This window comes from Miniopterus schreibersii (assembly GCF_964146895.1).
Source record: "Miniopterus schreibersii genome assembly, chromosome: 6".
Classification (NCBI taxonomy): Eukaryota; Metazoa; Chordata; class Mammalia; order Chiroptera; family Miniopteridae; genus Miniopterus; species Miniopterus schreibersii.
This window is the reverse complement of record NC_138107.1, coordinates 87,411,538-87,434,977: the sequence shown is the minus strand read 5'-3', so window position 1 is coordinate 87,434,977 and position 23,440 is coordinate 87,411,538. Positions and strand designations below refer to the sequence as shown.

The window sequence follows — 23,440 nt, the reverse complement described above, 5'->3', positions numbered from 1 at the left end:
ATTAACAGCATGAAGAATTAGAATATAATGCCTTAATGCAGTTTCACAAATGTTCTGCTCATAAGTTTAAATTAAGAATGTGCTTTTATGATATTAAACAACTCTTAAAAAAAGGTGCTTAAATATAAGTAGATAGATGTTAGCACAAAATAAAAACTGGGCAAGTATCTGACAGTTTAAAAGCACAAAATAAAAATCAGGCAACTAACTGACAGTTTAAAAGTAAACCAACATTTCCAATAATCATCAATGGCGTAAGAAGACATTCTGACTAAGCTATGACTGCAATCAATAGTCAGATTTGCATACAAGGTTCATGACAATTCTTATAAGTAAGTTACAAAGCAACTGCTAAGTTGTACTGTGTTTTTCTCTTACTCTGCACTTACCTCGAACCCAAAATTGTAGCCCTGGATCATTGCCTCGCGGTGGTACTGCTGCAGCGTGACAGACTCGGACTCATCGACTTCAGCATCAAATTCTGAAGCGAACATGTGGTCCACTCGGTCAATGGCATCACTTATTCTGTTGCAAAGCTCTAACGCATCATTCTAAAGAGTCCCAAACCATAATTAATCCAAAAACGAAGCAAATCACACAATACTTATGTATTTTAGAGGAAGATTTCTTTCGTCATCACAGACATAAACCAGTGCAATATTTCTTGGCCACATTTACTTTTGTTATTGATAAGGAATGACCAAAAATAGAGAAAATTATGTGATTTTTCACTTTCATTTGTATTAGGTGTTCTTTAATACCTTATGAAATGCAAGAGGGAATTATCCATTTAAAATGATGTCTAGTTACAATGTGGTCTTGGAACAGAAGCTTGTAGCGTCAATAATTTTATATATCAACGAGCAGTTGTTTTCTCGGTTGCTCAAATTCCACAGTGACTCCACAGTGTACCTCTAAATGACCTGAACAATGTTACCAAGTAATGCTGTCCTCCTTCCCCCCACCACTCCCAGTTCAGGGTTTCTCAACCAGATTTTACCCCCACCCCCAAGTGACACTGGCAACGTCTAGAGCAGGGGTGGGGATTGTCTGGCCCACAGGCCATATGCCGCCCGAGCAATCATTGGGTCTGGCCCTGCCAAGGCCACCACAGGCGGGACTTGAAATTCAATAAATCTAGCTTTTCTCATAGCTAATTTTTAAGTTGATAATTTTGTATAGCCTGCAAGTGATATTATAAATATCCGCATGGCCCTTGGCAGAAAAAAGGTCCCCCACCCCTCATCTAGAGGTATTTTTGGTTGTCATAGCTGGAGGAGTAAAATCTACTGGCATCTCGTGGGTAGAGGCCAGGGATCCTGCTAAACACCCTACAGTGCACAGGAAAGCTCCCCAAAGAATTACTGACAGACCGTCAGCAGTTCAGGCTTTGCTGACTCAGCAGTATGACAATAGCTCCCAATTGGGCCCCCTTTCCACTTACCCTTAAACATACCCCTATGTACACACGGTCTCCATCAGACAATCCCCTCACACACTGTTCCAAAATATTCTTCCTAAATCTTCAACAACTCCCTGAGGCTTAGAAATAAAACCCAGGATGGATCTCTCAACAACCTGACTTGGCCAGCCTCATCTCCCACTACCTTCTGCTGTGCACAGCAAGACCCAGCCAACCAGACTCTCTGATGTTCAGCAAGCATCCCTGCAGCCTGACACACGGACACCAGTGGCCACAAGTTCCTTTGGTGAGCCCTCCCCAATGCACAGCTTCTGCACCCCCCAAGCTGAAACGCCTCTGCTGCTATGAGGAGTCTCTGACATCTCCCTCCTCTGTAGTCAGTGTTACACTCAGGTCCTTAGGCTATCAATTCCTTAAGCTCAAGAATATTTAGTATCTCATATAATTTTGCACTCTCCAGAGTTCACTGACTCAAACTAAAAGAAAAGACAAAGTTCCCTGCCCTGGTATTAGAGTGGGATGAGAATCTAAGAGAGAGTGCTGGCAGGTGAATGAGTGAGAACAGCAGGCTGACTGGAGGAAAATTATGCTTCTTGAACTCCTGTAATCTTAGGAAGTGCTTCTCCTCCCCAGAAGTCACACCTCAGTGACACTGAGAAGATATTCTGATGCCTGTGGGAAATTGTGGACAAGATCAAGACTGATGAACAGAGCACGACACAGAAAGTAACGAGGAGAAGGCGTGGCCCTGGCTCAAGGTGAAATCTAAGGCCTGTGTGCCTGACTATAGCTGGCTCTATCTAGTAAATTTGGCTGATTTGTCTGTTAAATGAGAGTCAACAAATCTCTTAGATTATACATTACTGACTTGGAGTACCTCTAGTAAATGCTAAGGTATAAAAAAGTTGGAGTAGGAATGAAGACACCTCAATTCCATGATTACACCTTTGCTACCCATCAACCATGTGATCACTTTGAGTCATGTGACTGTTCAAATTTCTATTCCTTCCGATTCTAAGGTTCTACAGTCCAGGAAAGATCCAGGAACCTTTTGGTTTAGACATAAAGAAGTGTGTACTGGGCAGAGGGAAAATGGGTGGGACAGGTGAATGATATTACATTCTAACACGCTTGTTCTGCAGCATGACGTCCAGATGTAAATAAACCAGGTAAGGTGGAGTTGATGGGAAGTACCTTGAGCTGCTGCAGAGCCTTGGCGATGACTGGCTGGCTGGATGTCTGCTCCTGACGCAGAGTCACGAGCCCCTCGATGGACTGCTGGAAAGCTTTCCTCAGAATTAGGAGGTGAGCAGACTGCATGACAACTAGTAAAAGATTATCCACCTGGGAGGAAAATCAAGCATAGGGCTTAGAAACAGACCCAGTTACTGCCTTCCCATTCTAGTTCCACCCCGTCGGAAATCAGTGCCAACCTCAGGGTTACCAGGCCAGCAGCCACGTGCTGAGAAAGCTGTTGTCCAGCAGAGCTGCTCCGAAGAGCAAGGCAAGCTTCAGTGGGCACAAGGTCTAGGCCCTTCAGCACAATCGTGAAGAGTCCCAGGGGGCTGGGGCAGCGGGATGTCTCAGAAACATCCTAGAACTCTAGGCAACTCAGCACTCCTGGTGTCATGTGCACACGTGCACACATGCACGCATATGTATGCAGCACAGTAGGTGGCAAACGTGAGAGTAAATGTGGGATGAGCTGAGGGCCTCGTGTGAAACAATAAAAACCCAGACTTCATTATTTTTATTCTTTATGTAGCTTGAGGAGACCTGTGATGTGGTCAGATATATGTATTAGAATGATCATTCTGGAAGGACCAAAGTAAAGGAATGCAGAGTGTGGGGAGAGAAGAGGAGCGCTGAAGTAGGGAAGCTAAGGGGGATCAGGAAAGGGAAGAGGCCTGACTGTGAGAGTGGCTGGGCGTGCAGAGGGAAGGTCGCTGGGCTTTCCAGGGCTGCTGGTTCACTGGAAGGGTGGGAGGATGGGTTTACATTCACTGTGACACTCTGGTTCCAACACTGAACAGACCAAGCACCATTCCCTAGACAGGGAGTACAGAGAAAGCACACGTGTAGTCACGGGGACAGGTGTCCACGTGCTCAGCTCATTAGGCCTAGTTTAAGGTGCATACTACATTCACCACCACTGACACGGAGAACACGAGGAAGCTTCTGATGGTTTTAAGTAAGGAATTATATAAATTACGGGGTCCCCATTAGGTAGGCAGGGATAGCCTATTTTACACAAAAATGAAAACCAAGGAGCCAGCAAACCAGAGTTCTTGGAGAACTGGGATTTCTGGAACTACAAAGTCAATGAGTGAAGTAATACCTTGTAGATCATGGATATAAAGACCTAATGACCTGGCTGAAAAAGAAGACATATTCCACTATAATTTAACATACTTGTAGACTTTGATGGAATATTTCAGTACAAGTAGTGCTACGAAATTATCTAATGATATATTTTTCCTAAAAGCATTTTCAGTAAGAAATACTGTTTCGAGCTGGGAAAGTGGCGGGTGTGGGAACGGGGAGTGAGACACACCTGCATGCTTCTCAGGGTCTCCACAGTCTCCACCTGAGGCACGATTTTCACAGGCGGTGCCTCCCACCTGGCCCAGCTGTCATCTGCATCCCGAGCACGGTCACTGTGCTTGGTCAGAAGCAAATAGGCATCAATCAGCACTACATCATCTGAGTCCTTGGAGCAGTCCTTCCCTGCAGCTGCATTGAGCAACGCCAGGATAATACCCTTCTCCTCAGCAAGAGCGTCTGGAACAAACAACTGCAAGTTTTCTAAGCCAGGAATCTGTACCTGAAACAGAAACAACCCAAAATCTTATTACCTTGACTGTGATGATGGGAACACAAGTGTGTGTATGTGTGTGTGTGTGTATATGTACAAAGTCAAATTGTATATACATTGATTATGTGCAGTTTTTCTATAGAATTATACCTCAATAAAGCTATAAAAAACGAAGTTAAATTTCAGCCATTTGAAAAAAAAACCTTGAATTAAGAAATGTCATAAATTATAGAAATGTTATTTAAAAAAAACTAGAAAAAGACAAGCAGTTTGAGGGAGGAGGTGTGGGAAAGGCATGAATCAGAACAACGAGGGACCAGGAGGTCAGGTGAGTGTGGAGGGGCAGGGACTGCACTGGTGGAGAAGCCACGCAGGTTCTCCACTTATAGGGCATCCTCTGACTTCTCTATGTTCAACAGCAAAGAAGAGCCTCCTCACGGGAGAAAGGTCAGCCTGGAACAACCTCAATCAGTGCTAGTCTGTGATGTCATTTTGAAGCAAAGCTGCTCCCAGAGAGCAGAGCCCTACAGTGGGGATGGCCAGGATCCTCAGCACAACCAAGAATCCCGAGTCTGTACGGGATGACACCTGAAATAGGACGTCACCTGACTCAGTGAAAGGCAAAAATGTCAGTAGAGATTCACAAGTTACCCTTGGTGAAGGCATACTAACAAGACTTTTAAAGGCCATTTTAACTGTGTCATACAAGTCACATAAATGTGGGGGGAATAAAACTGTGGGCCTCAAATAAAATTTCCAGTATCAATATCATACACAGATTCTAAATGTTAAATCTCAACCTAAATGGGAACAAAGATGGAAACTCAAAAAGGGGCTCTAGTGATGTCCAGGATGTCAAAGGTTCGTGCCAAAAGCCTGAATTGTTTCAAGACATGAGGGTGAAAAACAAAACTATTTAAAATCAACATATTAGCCTTGACCGGTGTTGCTCAGTGGTGAGAGTCTCAGCCCTCACACTGAAGGGTCTCAGGTTCAATTCCTGGTCAAGGGCAAGAATCTGGGTTGCAAGTTCCTTGGCCCTGGATGGGGCTCGTGCGGGAGGCAACCAATCAATGTGTTTCTTTCACATCGATATTTCTCTCCCCACCCCTAACTCTCTCTAAAAAAAAAAAAAGCAATGGAAAAATTATCCTCGTTGAAGCATGCAACAGACTGATGCATTTCAGAGGTAAGGGGTGGGGGGTGGGGGAGGAGGGATTAACCAAAGAACTTATATGCATATATACATAGCCCATGGACTAGCAATAGTGCGGGGAAGATATGGGGAAGGGGCAGGAGTGGGGTGGAGGGGTTAACAGGGAAGGGGGGAAAAGGACATCTGTAACACTTTCAACAATAAGGATAAATTTAAAAAAATAAATAAACCAACCTATTTTATATACATTACTTTAAATATATATGTGTAACTAATAAGAAGTTTGAGCAAATATTTGATTATTTTATCTGTAAGACATGTCAATAAGTATGAAAAACTTGGTTTTGGGGAGACTATGGCATAGTCCTGTAACTGGGGTCAACGTATGGCCAGCAAAGCCTAAAACACTTACTACCTGGATCTTTAAGAAAAAGCTTTCCTGCTTTCGAGTAAAGTAAGGAAGGAAGACATTTCCATTATCCCATATGAACTACTCACCTTAACATACTGCTTGGATTTCAGTACTTCCAGAAGGTCTCTGACTGGGGCTGAAAGTACGAACTCGGCAGCTATTTCCAGGTCCTAGGATCACAGACAAAAGAAGCTTCTTTAGGGCTAGCTTTTTAAAAACTAAGAAAATAACAATAATTAATCAGGACTGAACTCACCTTTCTCAGCATCTTAGCAAAGCCAAGTGCTTTGGAGGCTCTCTCTCTGGCTTCATGGAAGAGCTCCTTCAGGGCTCGACTGATCTCTATAACAGACCTCCTGCAGAGGTGCGGGAAACCCAGTGAGAACACAGTAGGTGTGTGGAGAAGTACGTAACAAGAAAGGTGAAGCGATTTCCAATCACACTAACACAGACTGAAGGCTGTATAATGGAAACGTACTTGAGATACTCAGGAGCTTGCTCCCTGTGGTTTCCAAAAAGTACTCGTGTTCTTTAAATAAGTAGGGTGTACACTTCACCACCTTCAAATAACAGTAAGCTCAATTTTCTAAAGGTCATTACAAGAATTTCCTGGAGTTTGAGATAAGTTCTTGACTCCCAGCTCATAATCTAACTAAAAAGGCATAGATCCAGCCCTGACCAGGTGGTTCAGTTGGTTGGATCACCATCCTGTACATGGGAAGGTCACGGGTTCAAATCCCAGTAGGGGCGTGTATGAGAGACAACTGATTGATGTTTCTCTTTCTCTTGAATCAATTAAAAAATATATATATCCTTGTGTGAGGATCAAAAACAGACATATATCCAGAGGTGAGCCAGCAAATGTTTAACAACTAGCTCTGCCCAAAACACTGTCTTATGTGGTGTTTGCTGATTTTCGTGGTGTAGACTCCCCCAATAGCTGATCTGAGCTGCCAGTCCAACAGCACTGAGCGACGACTGGGCAAAGAGGTGCACCAGCTACTGCCCATCAGCTCTCTGGACCCGGGACAAGCCAGCCCAGCACCCGCTGTACATGAATGACTTTTTAGATCCACCCCTAATAAACAATCAGAGCACCAGAGCCATTCTCCGCTGCTTCACGGTCTTACTTCCTGAGTTCCTGTTTTTTAAGCCTCCAGTATTAGCTTCCAAAACCACAAGACCTGCAAACTGATTCATTCCATTTCTCTGCCACTCACTATTTTTCCAGGTGAGAATCTATGTGGTAATTACTTTCTTTATCTGTGGCATAAAGACATCCCAGGTGTTCTGAAATCCAAATTGTGTCCTCATTAAACTTTGGATGGGAAGGGAACACACTTCAGCTCTCGAGTCAGCTCTACCTGAGCACTGCCTGAGGCTGTCGTATCACACTGCTGATAACTGGCTCCACAGTGGCTAAATGACTGATACATATGCCATAAAAACAGCAGTTTTACATGATTCAACCTAAATACCATCTGCACAGAACAGGAGGAAATGCAATAGATGCGTAAGCTATGCTTTCACACACTTCAGCCTGAAGTTCAACAGAAGGGATCTGCTAAGCATAAAAACAATAAATATGTAGCAAATGTCAATTGAAGGTATTCATGGACTGCCTGCCACAGAGGTACAATTACTGAATTCTACTCTACTCGCTTATAGTCCACTGAAACTATCTAGCCCCTTCTTTGAGGACACTATTTTTATTAGGCTATATAAATTCACTTTCAAAGGAAATTTCACACAAAACCATAGCTAAGAGACCATATGAAAAGACAATATAGAAATAAATCCCTTTAAGTCTACTACCCAAGTTCAGAAAGTGCAAAACAGTTTGGTTTGATTGCAACTGATTCAGGCTCATCACCAACAAGTAAGCAACAGAAGAGGAAAGAAAGCACAGCATCCACCTTATTTCATCCGAAGCACTGCTGTCATCAGCGCTGGTCCAGAACTCGGCGCAGCTCTCCTGTAGGCCAAACTCCAGAAAACTCCCTGTGGATTTCAGCAGCATCCCTGCAATGTCACTAAGGAACAGAAATAACAAAGGTAAGCCAGAGAAAAACTGGCCTCATGCATTCTAATTCTTGAATGAGGAACTAAAAGGTCCAGCTATTGTTTCAATAGTTTTTTAAAACAATGAATGAGAAGTTTTTAATAGAAAATCATGATTAATGTGGAAAAGTGGAAATTCCAAGTATGGCATGTATCTACACTACCTTTGTTCTATTATCAGAGTTTTTATTATAAACCTTAAAATCTTAAATTACGTTCATAGTAGCTATGTAATTATTTACAAATGTTATTTTCATCTTAAACAAATGTACAAAATGATAGAAAATGGTCTTAAGTATTTAGCTATGACAAGATTTTTTGAAAAGCTTAATAAGCTAAAGAATATAAGACAACAAAGTGAATTCCTTAATTGCAACTTTTTAAAAAATTTTCCCTCACAACTAGCTTTTCACGGTTAATAAACATAAGACCCTATATATAGCTGATGGTTCTTGTTGAGTATGAAATCTAAATACTAGGGGTTAAAATGTAAACGTGAGTGTATAAAATAAATCCTAGCACAGTAGAAGTTTAATAGCAGCCTGACCGCTGTGATACTGGAGGAAAGAGGAGGACGATCCAGTAAAGAAAGCAGGTCCATAGGCAGCCAACGCCAGGTGTGGCGGGCGGTCAGTGGAGAGGGCGGTCAGAGAAGGTCACACCCAGGCAGAAGGTGGGGCGTTGGGGGGCCTTGTGGGCAGTGCAGACCAAAGAAAGGACAGGCAAAGAGGGATGATGGGAAATTAGAAGAGGGAGAGATGGTGCAATGGCTGTGAACATCACTTAGCAAGGCTGACTACAGGAACCAACCTGGACAGGAAGCAACAGTCAGCATGCGCATGCGGCTGAAGAGCTGGGCCGGTGCTGAGACAGCGAGCGCACTGTTCATTCACAGTAAAGATAAAGATGACTTAATAACAACCAGTGGTTAGGGGAGGAGTGTGATACAAGATTCTGAGACACTGAGGTCGGTAGAGCTGAGGACAATGACTTCCTAAGGTTAGAAGACAGGAGCTGGTATAAACGCCCTCAGTGAAAGGGGAGAATAAAATGGCTGCTGAGGGGCTGAGAGGACGCAGCACCCCAGACAGCAGCAGTCTGCAGCCAAGGGGAGCACTGGGCCTCAGCCTGTGAGCAGAGGAGTGGCCCCAGCAAAGACCACTGAGGCACTCGAATCCAACATCAGGTGCCTGACTCCACAGACATATCCACTTTCTAGAACGAACAGACCAGACCACACTCCTCTCCATGGTTTTCCTGTCTACATTTCTAACCTCCCACCACATGTATACCATTTACAGAGAGTCCATCATCAGCATGACATGCCCAAAGCAGAATCAGTGGACAAGCATCCTTCCTTGGCCTGAATATCCCGAGGACTGATGTGCACAGGTCCACAGCCCTGCCGACCGTCCCAAGGCTGAGATTCAGCTCCTTGCATGTGAATCTAAGGCAGGGTTTCTCCACTGCAAAACTGACAGGTGGAGAAGATAACTTTTTGTTCTGGGGCTGTCCTGTGCACTGCAGGATGTTCAGCAGTGTCTCCAGCCTCTGTGCACTAGGTGTCAGTAGTGTCTCTCAGTCGTTACAATCAAAGGCACTTCCAGACACTGAGAAATGTCCCGAAGGGAGGGGGGAGTACCCTGGTTGAGAACCACTGCTTCAAGGAAAACGAACTTGGGGGAGGGGCAAACAGGTAGGAACTGTCATTTCCACAGAACTCCACATTCAAGTGCAGAGGAGAGCTGATGAGCAGACTGGGAGGGGCGGGAGGGAGAAAGGCAGACGGGTGCCCTCGGGACTGCCAGGGTTCCTACCAGAAAAGCTTCCCAGCCTGGGCCTCTCCTCCCCGGATGTAATGCGTTATTTCTTTGGTGAAGTTCCACTCTTCTTCTAACAGATTTTTTAAACTGTGGGATGCTTGAGGTAACTGCTGCAGCATTTGGATCCAGCTTCTCATGTAATCAAAATATACCTTAAAATACAAAAATGTAAAGGGAGATATTTGAGAACAGACTTCAGCAACTCTCAATGTTCACCTGCGTTAACAGGAAAGCTATGAACTGAAGGGCAAGGTGGGAGAGGGCTGCTGAGGCACATGTCACTGTTGCTAATTGATGTCTAAGTGAGGATTTTTCTTAAATTGTGTAACTCAACTCCTCAGTGACTTAACACATTATTCACAATCCCTTTGGATTACCGAGAAAATAACTAAATTGTTCACAATGCGTAGAAAAGTACAACCAAGTTTAAAAAAATTGCACCCAGAAATTTCATCATTAGTATACTGTGAACATTACTATTTTAAGAGGCTGGGATCGTCGCTTGTTTGACTACTTTAACTTTAGACAGTAGTTTACGTGTTGACAGGAAATAAGCACACTTCTCACCACCCCTTCCCAACATCCAGACTTCTGTGAGATACTTCTTCAGGGTTTACGACATATAAATTATGATCTATGACCAATACCCCTGAAATGGGGTTTATGTCCTGTTACAGCTTCCCATTCCTAAATTCTTACTCTGACTTATCTGTTGCTTAGTAGGGTTTTACTATCAAGTACTTTTTCCCAAGATGGGCTCACAATCTCATCGCTATACTACAAAACATCATGTCCACTGATTCCTTATGAAAGGGTAAGTTAACTGCATAGAAAAATACCTGTCACGTGTCCTCTCCCTCAGAACCTTTAAGACTGCTGCACCGCCTTCTAACAGCATGTCACTAGTAGGAGGAAATCTGATGCCGGCCTAATCCAGCTGTCACCATGCTCCCCAAACCCAGGTGACTTGCTGTCTCTGTGAGATGTTTACAGGATGCTTTCTCTAGTCTCAGATTTCAGTATTTTCATCAGGTTGCACCCTCAGGTTCACTGGAATGAATGTTTTGAGACCAGTAACAACTTTCACTAGGCCAACTGCAGGTTTGTTTTTTTTTTCAAGAACACTGTCTTCTGTGGTACCTTTGGATGCTCTGGGTCCTCCTCTGTCCACGTTGCGTGACATCAATCTTCAGACCTGGGTCTATCACACGCATAATAGTGTGTGTCGAAGCTGCAATTAGTGGGTCTACCGCCATCTTGTCCAAATGAACAAGGAACGTGAACAGCTAGCAGGCCCAGAAGTTTCCTTTCGCTCCTGGAGTGCTCCTTCATCTCCCAGGCTCCCCAAAAGCTGCCATCTCCTGAAGCCTGCACTTCTCAGTCACAGCCCTCAAGGGGCCTCTGTCTCACTATACACAAGTCAGCCTCCTCACACTCCCCACGGCTGCTTTCAAACCACTGCTCTCACACAATCTGACTTAAACACAAACTAAAAGAAACACCCTGCCCCAATAAACTTAATAAAGTATTCTTTAAAAAAAAAGAAAAAAGTAACACCCTGCCTGTTTCAGATTCGTGTCATCAGCTATACCACGGACCCTCCGCAATGCTTCCCCAGGAACCTCTGTCCCAAAGCTGGTGCCCACCACCGAGCCAGTGTCTGCTGCTGCTCCCTCAGGAGTGTTTCCTTAATCTCTCTTGCTCTGTTTTTTAAATAAAAAAGTGAGGAGGCTTAAAAATACTCTAACAACCATCAGAATAAACAGATGTTAATAATTTGTCACACACTTAGGATTCTTTTCAGTAAGAAACAACGCATCGCAAAGTTAATTTCTCCTTTGTTTCCCCACTTTTCTCTCCGCCTTCATCAGGGCAACAACTGTGAATTTACTATGTCTCCTTCTAGTTTGTATGTTTTTTAAAATAATTACATAAATTAAGACACGCAGTATTACTCTGTGTAAGTTCTCAACTGCGTACATAAATTGGATTGTAATACACATACCGACTTTCAGATACATTCCTGGTGCCCTCCCTCAGGGAAGCCTTCCCTCACCTGCCCACGAACTCACCCGTCACTGCTAGAGCCAGGGAAGGCAGGCGCGTGCCTCTCCTCTGCCGCATCATTCACCGTTGCGATGGTTATTTAATAACCACTTTCCCATCACTCTTAAACCCCACGAGGGAGTTCATGCTCGTCACTGAGCCTTCACAATGCCAGTCACAATGCCTGCCCGCCACACAGCAGACACCCACAATACAACACCCAATAACATCTACAGAATGGAGAACTGAACCCTTTCTCTCCGGTTTGCCCTTTAGTCTTCTAGAGCAGTGATTTTCAACCACTATGACACAAGAATGTTTAATACTTGCAATACCTATTTAGTCAGGGGCACTGACCTCTTTTCCTTTAGACTGTCAAATGAAAAAATGACAACAGCCAACACAATAGCCATCCAGTGTGACTGCATCAAAATTATACCTTTTTGTCAGGTTGGCAAAAAACGTAAAATAGGTTTGGTGTGCCACAAAATCTTAGTAATTTATGTGCCATGAGATGGAAAAGGTGGAAAATCGCTGCTCTAGAGGAACACTAATTGTGTGTGAGCTCTCCCTTGTGTGTCTTCTACAAATATCACATCTTGTTATCACATCATTATCAAATATCACATCTTTTAAATTCTGCTTACATGTTCCTTCAATCTATCACATGTTCTTACATCACATATTATGTTTATTGTCTCAGTTATGTCTCAGGCCAGGGCAATGAGCTAAGATGTTCACAGCTTCAAGGTGGATTTGCTGCCTCAACCAAACACTCACCACGTTCTTTCCTTGGACCTGCATGAACAGGTCCCTCGGTTTTCAAGAGAGGGTTACGCAGCACGGAGCAGGCAGACCTCTAAGTCACACTTGTTCTGTGTCGTAACTTGCCATCACTACCTCCCCTCACCTTTCAACCTAGCTATTGTTCCGCAGTCTTCCTGCCCACAGGGTGAGCGGCAGACAGCAGACGTGTCCCTACCTGTCCTCCTTCTGTCATGCAGGAATGCCATCTACAACAGGACCTCCACAGGGACACCCCGTGCTTCCGACTGGCTGCACCCCTGCACACCACAACCCTGACCAACCACTGGACAGGCCTCCATGTCTGAAGTGGGGTATATTCATCTTCACTTTAGTCTAAATTTTAGCAATTTTAATAGTCTTTCGGAGGTGGGTAGGGCGTGAATATTGTGATCAATTTCCTCCTGTACTGAACATGAAATGTTTTTCTTTACTCTGAGTCCTTTTGCTGTTTTTGGTGAGTTTCAAGAGAAGGGTGTGGCAGTAAACAGTCTGATGCCTATCCTAAGGCCATTCTCTCCTTCCTTCTTAACAAAAACACTAATTTTGTTTGTGTTTCCCATTCTCAAAATATGCCCCTGCTCTCTTTAGGGCACAATTTCAAAAGCACTAGTAATTGCAAGTTCTTCATCTATGAGATGATGGAGAGAAACTAAGGAAAACTATGCCTTACACAGATAATTAGTAGCAAAGCTCAAACTAAATCCTAATGCCCCTGAGTGCAGGGACACGTTTTGAGCTCAAACTAAATCCTCGGCATTTCTACCTCTAAGTAGCTGCAGATTTGGGTAATTCACTTCGCCTAGGCTTCAGATACCTCACAGGTACACGAGGACTCTGACACTGCACGGCCTGGATGGCACACGCTACCTGCCGATTCCTCACCTTCCTGCCTCGGTGATTACATGAGGTGATTACACGAGGAAAGGTATGGTGTGGCCTCTGCCCGATCATCAGAGACAGTTTAGAAAGCAAAACACATTTTCTCTTTTTAAACCTGTTTAATCATCCATGGAGAAAAATTAGTTTGCTTGTTGCTTTACACCATAAGTTTTCAATGATAAAGACTTTTCTGACATAAGAAATATATAGTATTTTAAAATACAGCCACACTTTTGGCATTCTGGTCTTTTATGTACTCTTCCAATTAGGAAATAATTTCAAAATCAAAATTATTTCTCATAATATGGCAGATGTGGGAAGTCCCCTTCCAGTTACATTCCTCTTGCAATTCTTCCACTGCAGAGGCTGGAAGCTAACTGTGTGCATGCCCAGCCTCCCCGATAGGTAAGAGGCTCTGCATCCAACCTGGTCAGTAGGACACAGGGAGGGGCTGGGAGGGGCTTCCAGGAGTATACTCGCTCACTGTTCTGGACTCAGCTGGCTAGCAGACCTTCCCCTTCCACCCTTCTCTTCTCTCCCTGCCTAGAAAGCGGGTGGTATCTGGGCGTGCTAAGCCATCCTCAGGCAGGAGAGTGAGGTGTCAGGAAGGATGAAAGCGTTCTACAGACAACATACCTACCAGCATGGTCGTGTTCTATTACCTCATCAACAGTCACATTAGGTAATCAGTTGTGTCTCTCTCTATTGAGTCTAATATGTATTTACTGTACATGAACACCCTACCAGACGTTACGGAAGACAAAAGGACTTCAAGGCACAGCCCATGGCCTGTAAAGCTTTCAGTCTAATTAGGGGAACCTGAGAACAGAGACGTGCTGTTATCATTAAGTATTAAGTTGAACAGTTCTAATTATAACTGCTGAGAGTTCAAAGAAGGTTTAGATAAAGCACACTAAAGGTTAAAACTGTCAAATAAGCTTTCTAGAAAAACATAAAACTTGAAAGTAAGTCTTAGATGGGCAAATAAGGAGAAGGGACATTTCGAACAGGAAGAAATAATATGAGCAAAAGCCTGGAGGTTAGAAAGCACAGGTTCGTACGATGCACGTGAGAAGGCTGGGAGCTCTTTCTGGAAAGAAATACAAATAAGTCTGCTCCTGACGAAATCTCATTATTTACAGTTTTGTGAATGTGCCAGGATCCTCAGTTACCTCCTGACTCCTATTTAAGATTCAGCATCCTCACTGTAAGACATTCCTGGAGGTGCCCAGGCTAGCTTGGGTGTCCCATCTCTAAACCTTCCTTGCACCGCTGCACAATGCTACCTTAGCACTTCCTACTCAGGGTGGAATACAGTGTAGCAATTTCACCCCATTTTTCACCGTGAAACTCCTTAGTGCTCGTTACTGTATTCCCAGAGCCTGCAAGGTCCCTCATGCACCCCAGGTATTACAGATACAGCTGATGACAGATGGCTCAATAAAATAGGTCCAGACCATGATTCTATTTCAGGGCCATTCTGCTATAGACCCACAATTAAACAATGAAGTAGAATAAGCTATGAAAATCATCGATTAAAAAGTAGCCCTCACACACACAGCTAGATAGATGCGGGGAAGACGTGTCCCACTGCCCTCACCATCAGCATTTCCTGCAGATCCTCCTCGAAGGCGTCGATGTTGCAGTCGGCCTCCTCCAGGCCGTCCCGGACGCCGTGCAGCATGAACTGGTAGTACTGCTTCATCAGAAGGCCGCCCTTCAGCACCTCCTTGCACTCCCGGACCAGCTGCAGGAGAAGTCACAAATTCTGTCATTTCACACAGCCTGACCAGACTACGTGTCCGTTTTCACAGCTCCCACTTAAATCCTCAAAAAACAAAAAAGGAACCTTACCTCTGAAAAACCTAAAATATTTTCCAGATTCTTATGCAATATCTTAGTCTCAACTGGGTAAGAACAAAGTAGTGAAAACAAAGCACTGAGTATCACAGTACGAATGCAGAGAAAAGGCCATAGAAACAAAAACTGATTTGCTAAAATACACCCTCCTACCAATAAGTTTACATAGAAAATAAATTCTGTAGAAAAAGATACATTTTTCTACTATGGTACACTGTAAGACAAGGTATACAAGAGAAAAATCTCATCACTTTAATCATAATAAAGATTGAAATATACTTGCCACAGAGCATGATAGCCTTTGTAATAATTCAGCATATTTTACCTACTGTGACTGTGGCTTTTCCCATCAAAAAACTATAATAATCACACTAACAAGCCTAAGATTAATCTGATGAAGTTAGATGGAAGTCAAGGGGAAAAGAGGAAACGAAAAGATGAGTAAAACCCCAATGTGCAGGCCCAGAGGCAACGCTGGAAAGAGGTAGGCAAGCGATGGCCTGGAAGGTCTTTCCCCTCAGTGATGTGCCAGGACAGAACACCTGCATAATCCTAAGCAGCAGGGAATGTGGGCCTGAGGTTACAGTCACATCAGCTTTAATATACATTGATAAAGACACAAAAGGAACCTCTGTGCTGCGCTGGGAAAGTAAACTGGTACAAACTTTCTAGAATCTAAAAATATATGACTACCAATCCATTTTTATGTTTTATACTCAAGAAATCATCAGAGATGCAGACTAAATATTATATACAAATATATTTACCACAATATTACTCAGAGCAATGTGTTAAATAAATTATGATGCACCTAGATAGCAGAGCATTATTGCACCCATTTAAAATCTTGTTTTAAAAAATATTAAAGGGTAAAAAGTCATAAACATATAGGTATATAGTTTATTTTTAAACTTGCATATGTACATTTTAAAATATGTATGTACAAGAAGAAAATGAATGGAAATGCACCAAAATGTTATAGTGGTTACCTCTGAATGGCAGGATAACTTTCATTTTTGTATCATTTTCTGTACTTTTCAAATGTTCTAAAATAAACAAGAATTGCTTTTACAGCCCTGGCAGGTGTGGTTTAGTTGGTTGGAGCATCTTCCCATGCACCAAAGGGTTGTGGGTTCTACTGCCGGTCAGGGCACATAGTGGGTTGTGGGTTCGACCCCCCAGTCGGGATGTGTACAGGAGGCAACCAATCCATGTTTCTCTCTCACAAAGATGTTTCGTTCTCTCTCTCTCTCTCTCTCTCTCTCTTTCTCCCCTTCCTCTCTCTAAAATAAATTTTTTTAATGAAAAAAGAAAAAAGAATTGCTTTTACAAGTTTCCCTTTAAAATGTTTGAAAAATAATTACAATAGGACAGAAGAGGCTAGTGTTAAATCTATTAAAAAGTGTTCTATTCAGCCCGGCCGGGCATGGCTCAGCAGTTGAATGTCGACCAAGGATCCAGGCGATCAGGGTTCAATTCCTGGTCAGGGCACATGCCCAGGTTGCGGGCTGCAGCTGATCAATGACTCTCTCATCATTGATGTTTCTATCTCTCTCTCTTCCTCTCTCTGAAATCAATAAAGATATATTTAAAAAAAAAAAAAAAAGTGTTCTATTCAGATTATCTAGACATAAATTTCCATTCTAAAGATGTCACCATGTGCTTACAACTACAACTTTGAATGCATTTAAGTCAAAATTTCTACTTTAGTTTTACTCCAGTAATGCTACATTAATCTAAGTAATGTATTTTTTTTGTTTGTTTTAACATAAAGAACTCTTTAATCCTCACAATAGCAAAAAATAAACTCCACCTTGTTTTACAGGGTTATGTTCCTGAAGTATTTGTTTTGTGGGGAAGGGAAGCAAGTGTTTTACCAAAACTTGCTAAATGACTGCGGCAATGTGGAGGGCAAGTGAAAACCACACATGACTACGGGAACCACGACAAAAAGGGGGAAGTAGAGGTGAGGTGGGCACCAGCTCCGGGGGCAGCTAGATGGGATCTGCAGGGCTGATGAGGTGCAGGCACCCACCTCCGCCTCCATTAGTCACCTAACCCACACCCCTAACAAATCCAAGTCCTGCTGTACCTGCCCTGCACCTGGCCTTCCTCAGCCACTCTTGTCCCCTAAGCTCCATCCCGTCCTTCAGAGACAAGGAGCTCCTAGCTCTTCAATCTCCAGGGACGGATATGCACAGTCTACAGAAACATAACTTATTTCTCAGTCTGCAATGTCTACTTCACATAGTGACTGTCAATGTGCTACCGTCATGAAGCTAAGTACTAACCCCCTTCAGCACTCACTCTGCTAGATACAACTGCTTCTAGCCATACATCTCACCCAAAACGAACAACTGAGAAACCAGAAGCTGCGACTCGGTTTAAGCTACACATTGCTTAAGCAGGAAAAAAGTCCCAATACCTCCCCTCTGCATACTCTAAAGACATTTATTTGTTTGCATATTGCTTAAAAGGAATGAAAAAATAAATTTAAAGAACTTAAATGATCTAATTTTAAGTTTTTAGTCTTCAAAGAACAATATTAGTAGGATATAGGAGGTTGTATCATCACCATACTTTCACATCCTCTTAGACAAGGAAGTGAGTAACAGAAAGGTTGAACCACAATCTTATCTTTGAGGACTGCATGTAAAGGATATTTTCAATTACCCTAAAAAGAGCAGCTTGAAAACACTAACATATACTCACTTTTCACTTTGTGCAACAATTAGGGGGAAAGTCCTAAAAATAAAAATTATGAGCCTGTAGAATAACATAATGATTGCTATATGTTTTTAAACAGTCTTTGAAACAAACCTGCTTAATACTCAGGAGAGATGGTTCTCCAGCAGGTCTCTGCTCCAGCCTTAACTTCAGGCATTCGTGGATAACATTCAGGAGGACTCGACAGAGGACTAGGAAGGCAGGTTCGAATGAGGGTAAGTCCATGGACTTGAGCTCCTCCCAAGACACAGTGCTACAATTCTGCTCTGAAGAGGGTGGCGGTCGGGACAACTGCACATAGTCGGAGCCCCACATGGGATCTGGAAATTCAGAAAACTAACAAAAATTCAACAAAGGTTAAAAGAGCATACATGAGGTCATAGCTATAATCTATTATTCTCTATAATTTGCTGACAAATCTACAAAAATCATAACTTTATAGGAAAAGTTACCTTGACAATAATTTAACATTTCAAAATAGACCCAGAAAGTTCTAAAGTATTAGAAAACCATAACAAGAACTAAAACGAAATTGTAACTTTTCAAAAAAATATAGCAGAAATAGAATTAAGTTCATCTTTTTCATCATATATATACACAGTGGTCCCTCGGTTTTCGAATGCGATCGGCTCCGGAAGACCTAGCTCTGAAACATTCGGAAACTGAGGGATCACCAGCCTAGAGCTGGGCCTCAGGATCTCACCCTCCGCGGGAGCCGTGGCGTGTTCCACTTCCGAGGCGTGTTCGGAAACCAAGGCATTTCCATCCGGGTTTACGGCGTTCGTAAACCAAAATGTTCGTCAACGGAGACGTTCGAAAACCAAGGCACCACTGTGTATATTTTCTACTCCTCACCAAGGATATTTTTTCCAATGCTTTTCAGAGAGAGAGGAAGGGAGAGAGAGACACCAGTGTGAGAGAGACACATCAACTGGCTGCCCCCTGCACGTGGCCCACCACGAGCCCAGGGTCGAGCCTGCAAGCGAGGTACGTGTCGTTGGCGGGAATCAAACCCGGGACCCTTCAGTCCGTGGGCCAACGCTCTAACCACTGAGCTAAACCAGCCAGGGCCATCATATATTTTTTATTAAAATGATAGGAACTCTTATTTTTAAGGTTATAAATGGTATTACTCACAACTATCTCTACACTGAAAACCAGAACATTATTAAAATTCAAGAAAGACTGTAAAACCAGGTAGCCCCTTATGTGAACATAAAAACCAGTGCAGTCAACCAGTTTCTTCATCCGTTTTTTCTCCTGAGCTATATACTGAATGATACTGATAGGAAAAAACTCATAAAACTGACCTGGCTAATCCCGCTCAAGTATCTGTTACCTGATGCTTCCTGGGACCCCGAGTGCTGCTCACCCACTGTACTTTTCCCTATAAAACATGGGGTTTGGAAGTTTCTCACTGTTTTAAGCCTCTGGCAACATCTTGCTGACCAGTCATAGTCAAAGCCTTGCCTTCTTCGAACTTCGTTGAGAAAACTGGAGCCATCAAAATTTGAAAATCTCAACTTTTCTTCAACTTAAAATGTCACCAATTAATAGGTATTCTGCCTCTAGGTGTCATTCATATCTATGCTCCCTGTCATTTAGGGAACTCAAGTGGTCTCCCCCATCACATTCTTTTATGTTCAACGCACATTTTTTGTATTTAAATAAATACATACTTTAGTTTCCCATAACAAGCAAAGATTCCTATATAGCCACATAATTTTAAAAATTATTACCTGTGATAAGTGTGAGGAGATTAAATAAAAATCTGAAATCCTGAATGTGAATTGTATCAGTATCAGTATGAACCTGTGATGTGCGTGCGCGCGCGTGTGGTGCTCTATCTGTTTGAGGAACTAAAACGGTGACCAGCTGTTTCAGGGGCAAAGAGCAACACCAGTGCCCAGACTGTGGTCCTAGAACCCCAGTTCCCAACAGGAGGAGTGAGGGCTCCTGCCAGATACCCTGGACTCCCAGTCTGAAGCAGATGCAGAGGAAGCCTACCCGGCCTGTTGTACCAGAGAGCAAGGGAGCTATCAAAGCCTATTTACCAGGGTTGTGACAAAAGGGCTGACGCCAAGTGTGAACTGGTTAAATAAGTCATGGTATGATGCAATGTAACAACAGCACATAGCTGTCAAATGGAATCGAGCACACCCATACGACAGACTCAAAGTAGAGAACACTGCCCACCCATCGTAGAATAAACATAGGGTTATACTGCTTTCTTGGGAAAAAAAATATCTGCAGTACATACAAAGATATATATTTATACGAGCACAAAAAGTCTAGAAGATATGAACCAGCTACTACCCTGAGCAGGGATAGAGGGTAAAGAGCAACTTTGCTTTTTCATCTACTTCGAAAAATAAGTAAAACAAAAGCATATTGTTTTACAAAATGAAGGGCTAGATCAAATCTTTCTGTGACCCTGGACTAGGGGTCCCATCACCAACGAAACGTCTACAGGGCCAGGAGAGTGGGGTGAACGGGAGAGCAAGGGGAGGTGGCGGTGAGGAGTGGGAAACGGGGGCACACCAGGTGCTGTCGTGTGGGCAACGTGGGCCCAGTGTGGACAGACCTCCCCCATGTCAAAGGAAACAAAACATCCAGATTTTCATGTGAAATCTTCTAATGTTTAAACGCTGGCCATAACAGCTGCTAGTCACAAATATTTAAAGCACCGCATGGGACAAAGCATAACCACAGGAGGCGGTACGATGGGCTAAGGGCGGGCTCTGCAGCCAGTTCTGGGTGCCCACGCTGCTCCGCACTCACACGTGCAGCCTTGACCCTCCACAGAGTGCCCACACAATGAACGCTCGCCACTGGTCTTGTGTTGCTGCTGTTGTCACAGGTCCGGTTCTCTCTTGCAAACTGAAACACAACTTCCTATTTGCCCTCAAAGTATGCTTCTTTTAAGAAAACACAAAACCTACAGGCAAATAAGCAAGTATGTGCTTGTTAGCTTCACACTTACCTCAATTAAAAAGTTCATGTAACTTTACTAATGAAATCAGACAGGTGATGCTTGGAGCAAATAAAAGTTACCTATAAAAACTGTATGAACACTGATTGTGAGAGTGGGCGGGGGGGGGGGGGGACCGTCACCTCCTTACTGTTCCCAGTGGGCTGACTCACAGCTGCACCTGTGCCGGTCTGGCTACTGGCTACGCAGGAAGCATGTAACAGGTTAAAATGCCAGTGCGCCTGCCCTACCCGGGAGACTCAGACTTGCCTACAACCAAGGGGTGGGTGAGCGCATCTGTCAGAGATCCCTGGGTGATACGCATGTGCAGCCAGGTTTGGAAACCATGAGCATAGCTTTAAGTCTGGTATCCCCAACCCCTAGGTCTGAATCCCTTCAACAATCTATAGCTTCTGTGATTTGGGCCAAGTCATCAACTCTCCGTATCTGGAAAATGTAGAAATAAAAATGCCACTGCATTCAGTTGTGTCTGACTCAATAAATGGTAGCTGCTGTTATTTACAGATGCATATCCTAGTTTCTACAGGCTTTGTCCACTCTAAATATAAAAGGCAACCTCTTCAGGGTTTCTTGTGCTTATAAAAAAAATTAGCATAATTATTGTTAGATTCAAAGACAAATGATATTTCGCTGGCCACTAAGTTTATAATAATTACATAATAATTTCCCATTCAAAAGAAAGTAATTAACAGAATTACCAAAAATCCTCCTAGAATTTGAGGTAATATGCATAATATGCAGTCAAAGTCAGACAGCTAATTTTTTGGTATATTACATTAAAATATAAAATTTCATTTTATATTTTTCTTCTAAAAATATATAAATTTCATAAAGTAAATAAAAAAGAAGCACAAACTAACCATATCACAATCTGTGGCTTAAATATGTTATGGGCTTTTAACATTTTAAATGCACAAAACCCACAGTCTGTACAACACACGGAGTGATCAACTGGAACACGGAAATCTCAGGACACAATGCGGACTGAATAAATGAATCTAACTACAATACAAATGTATGATATAACCTCACTGGAGAGGGTAAAGGAAAAGGGTGCTAACCTAACTAGTCTTGGAAAACTGTGTTCTATAAAGCTAAAGACAAAAGAATGGAATTAGACACTGTACTCTAGTTGGTAAATTTATTCCTCACAGGGGTACTGGTGAGCAATTCTGAAACTACTTTATGTGATTAAAATACACAATTATTTGGTAACTAAAAGGTAAAATACACTTTTAAAACAAAAATATAGAATAGTCTAGCCCATACTGACTTACAGTTAGCTTCAAGGGAGGAAAAAATGTAACAAGAGTTCTTAAGAAATAATAGTTTATATTTGACTTCTTAAGCCTCACAACAACCCTGTGAGGTAGGCAGGAAAGTGTTATACCCATTTTACAGATGTGAAGACTTAGGGTCAGAAAGATTAAGTCATTTACAAAGTTATGTGGTGAGAAAGAGCCACATCAGGAAACGGAATCCATTATTTGACTTCAAAACTGTACATCTTTCCCCAACATACTTAGTAAAAAGACTAAAGCAAAACCAACCCAGATAGGAGTGTACATGTGTTCACAAAATACACCTCCCATTACAGACTTAAGTTCCTGAAATGGGAATAAAAATAAAGTCTTACTTTCCTACTGAGTTAGTTATTTCAGAGCCTTGTCTTTTATTAATCTGGATTAATCTCCAATACAGAAACATTTCTACTTTAGCTCTGGGTTACTCTTTTACTATCTGGCAAAAATAATATTTTATAAACCCAAATTTAAAACAACAGGGGCTTCTGTACTTCATTTTTTTTTAAGCAAACAATCTACAGATAATTTTAACAGACAAATCTTTAATCACATACTTATTAAGCTTTGAATTTGTATGTTTCTTTTCTTCTATAACAAGGATAACCTTTTCAGTTAAATCTCTCTTGGTCAAACCAAAGGGACACAACTTTGATGGAAATCCAAAACTACGGGCTACTACTACTACTGTCTCTTTTCAACATAAATTCTAACGTAAAATGCAGTGCACTCGTTCTCAATGTTTTTCCTATTCCAACACATCTAAGGACACAAAGCACTCCTGTTAGTGGCAATGGTTCACTGCCAGGGTCTGGGGGAAGAGACAATGTGGGTGCACCATGTAAGGCAGTTTTAAGCCTAGACACACCTCCCTGAGCCCTCACCATACCACCAGCCCTCTCCTATGAGAACCACTGAATCAGAGATGCAGTAACACTGCCAGAGCCTTTTCATTCCTATTACTTCAAAACTAGTGCTTCACAATAAAAAATCATCAATGCTGTCTTACCCACATGTGTCCTCATTGGAACTAAACCATTCCAGCCAAAAACCTAGATCAAAGTAAGTTCTTCTATCTGAAACACATGACAAATCCTTATTACAGATCCAGTTTTGCTCTGATTTTGAAACCTGCATC

At 42.6% G+C, this 23,440-nt stretch overlaps 1 protein-coding gene across 4 annotated transcripts in view; it reads right to left on the bottom strand.

Moving 5' to 3' along the window:
* The window catches only part of MAP3K4 (mitogen-activated protein kinase kinase kinase 4), a 72,834-nt gene that overhangs the window by 23,206 nt on the left and 26,188 nt on the right, over positions 1 to 23,440 (bottom strand). For all 4 annotated transcript variants that reach the window (XM_081140694.1, XM_081140691.1, XM_081140693.1 and 1 more), the window contains exons 4-12: positions 18,103 to 18,345; positions 15,023 to 15,169; positions 9,685 to 9,842; positions 7,723 to 7,839; positions 6,063 to 6,162; positions 5,893 to 5,976; positions 3,978 to 4,247; positions 2,618 to 2,767; positions 390 to 551 (exon numbers count right to left, since the gene is read on the bottom strand). In XM_081140694.1, the coding sequence (XP_080996820.1) occupies positions 390 to 551; positions 2,618 to 2,767; positions 3,978 to 4,247; positions 5,893 to 5,976; positions 6,063 to 6,162; positions 7,723 to 7,839; positions 9,685 to 9,842; positions 15,023 to 15,169; positions 18,103 to 18,345 (1,431 nt within the window). The remainder of the gene's footprint in view (positions 1 to 389; positions 552 to 2,617; positions 2,768 to 3,977; positions 4,248 to 5,892; positions 5,977 to 6,062; positions 6,163 to 7,722; positions 7,840 to 9,684; positions 9,843 to 15,022; positions 15,170 to 18,102; positions 18,346 to 23,440) is intronic.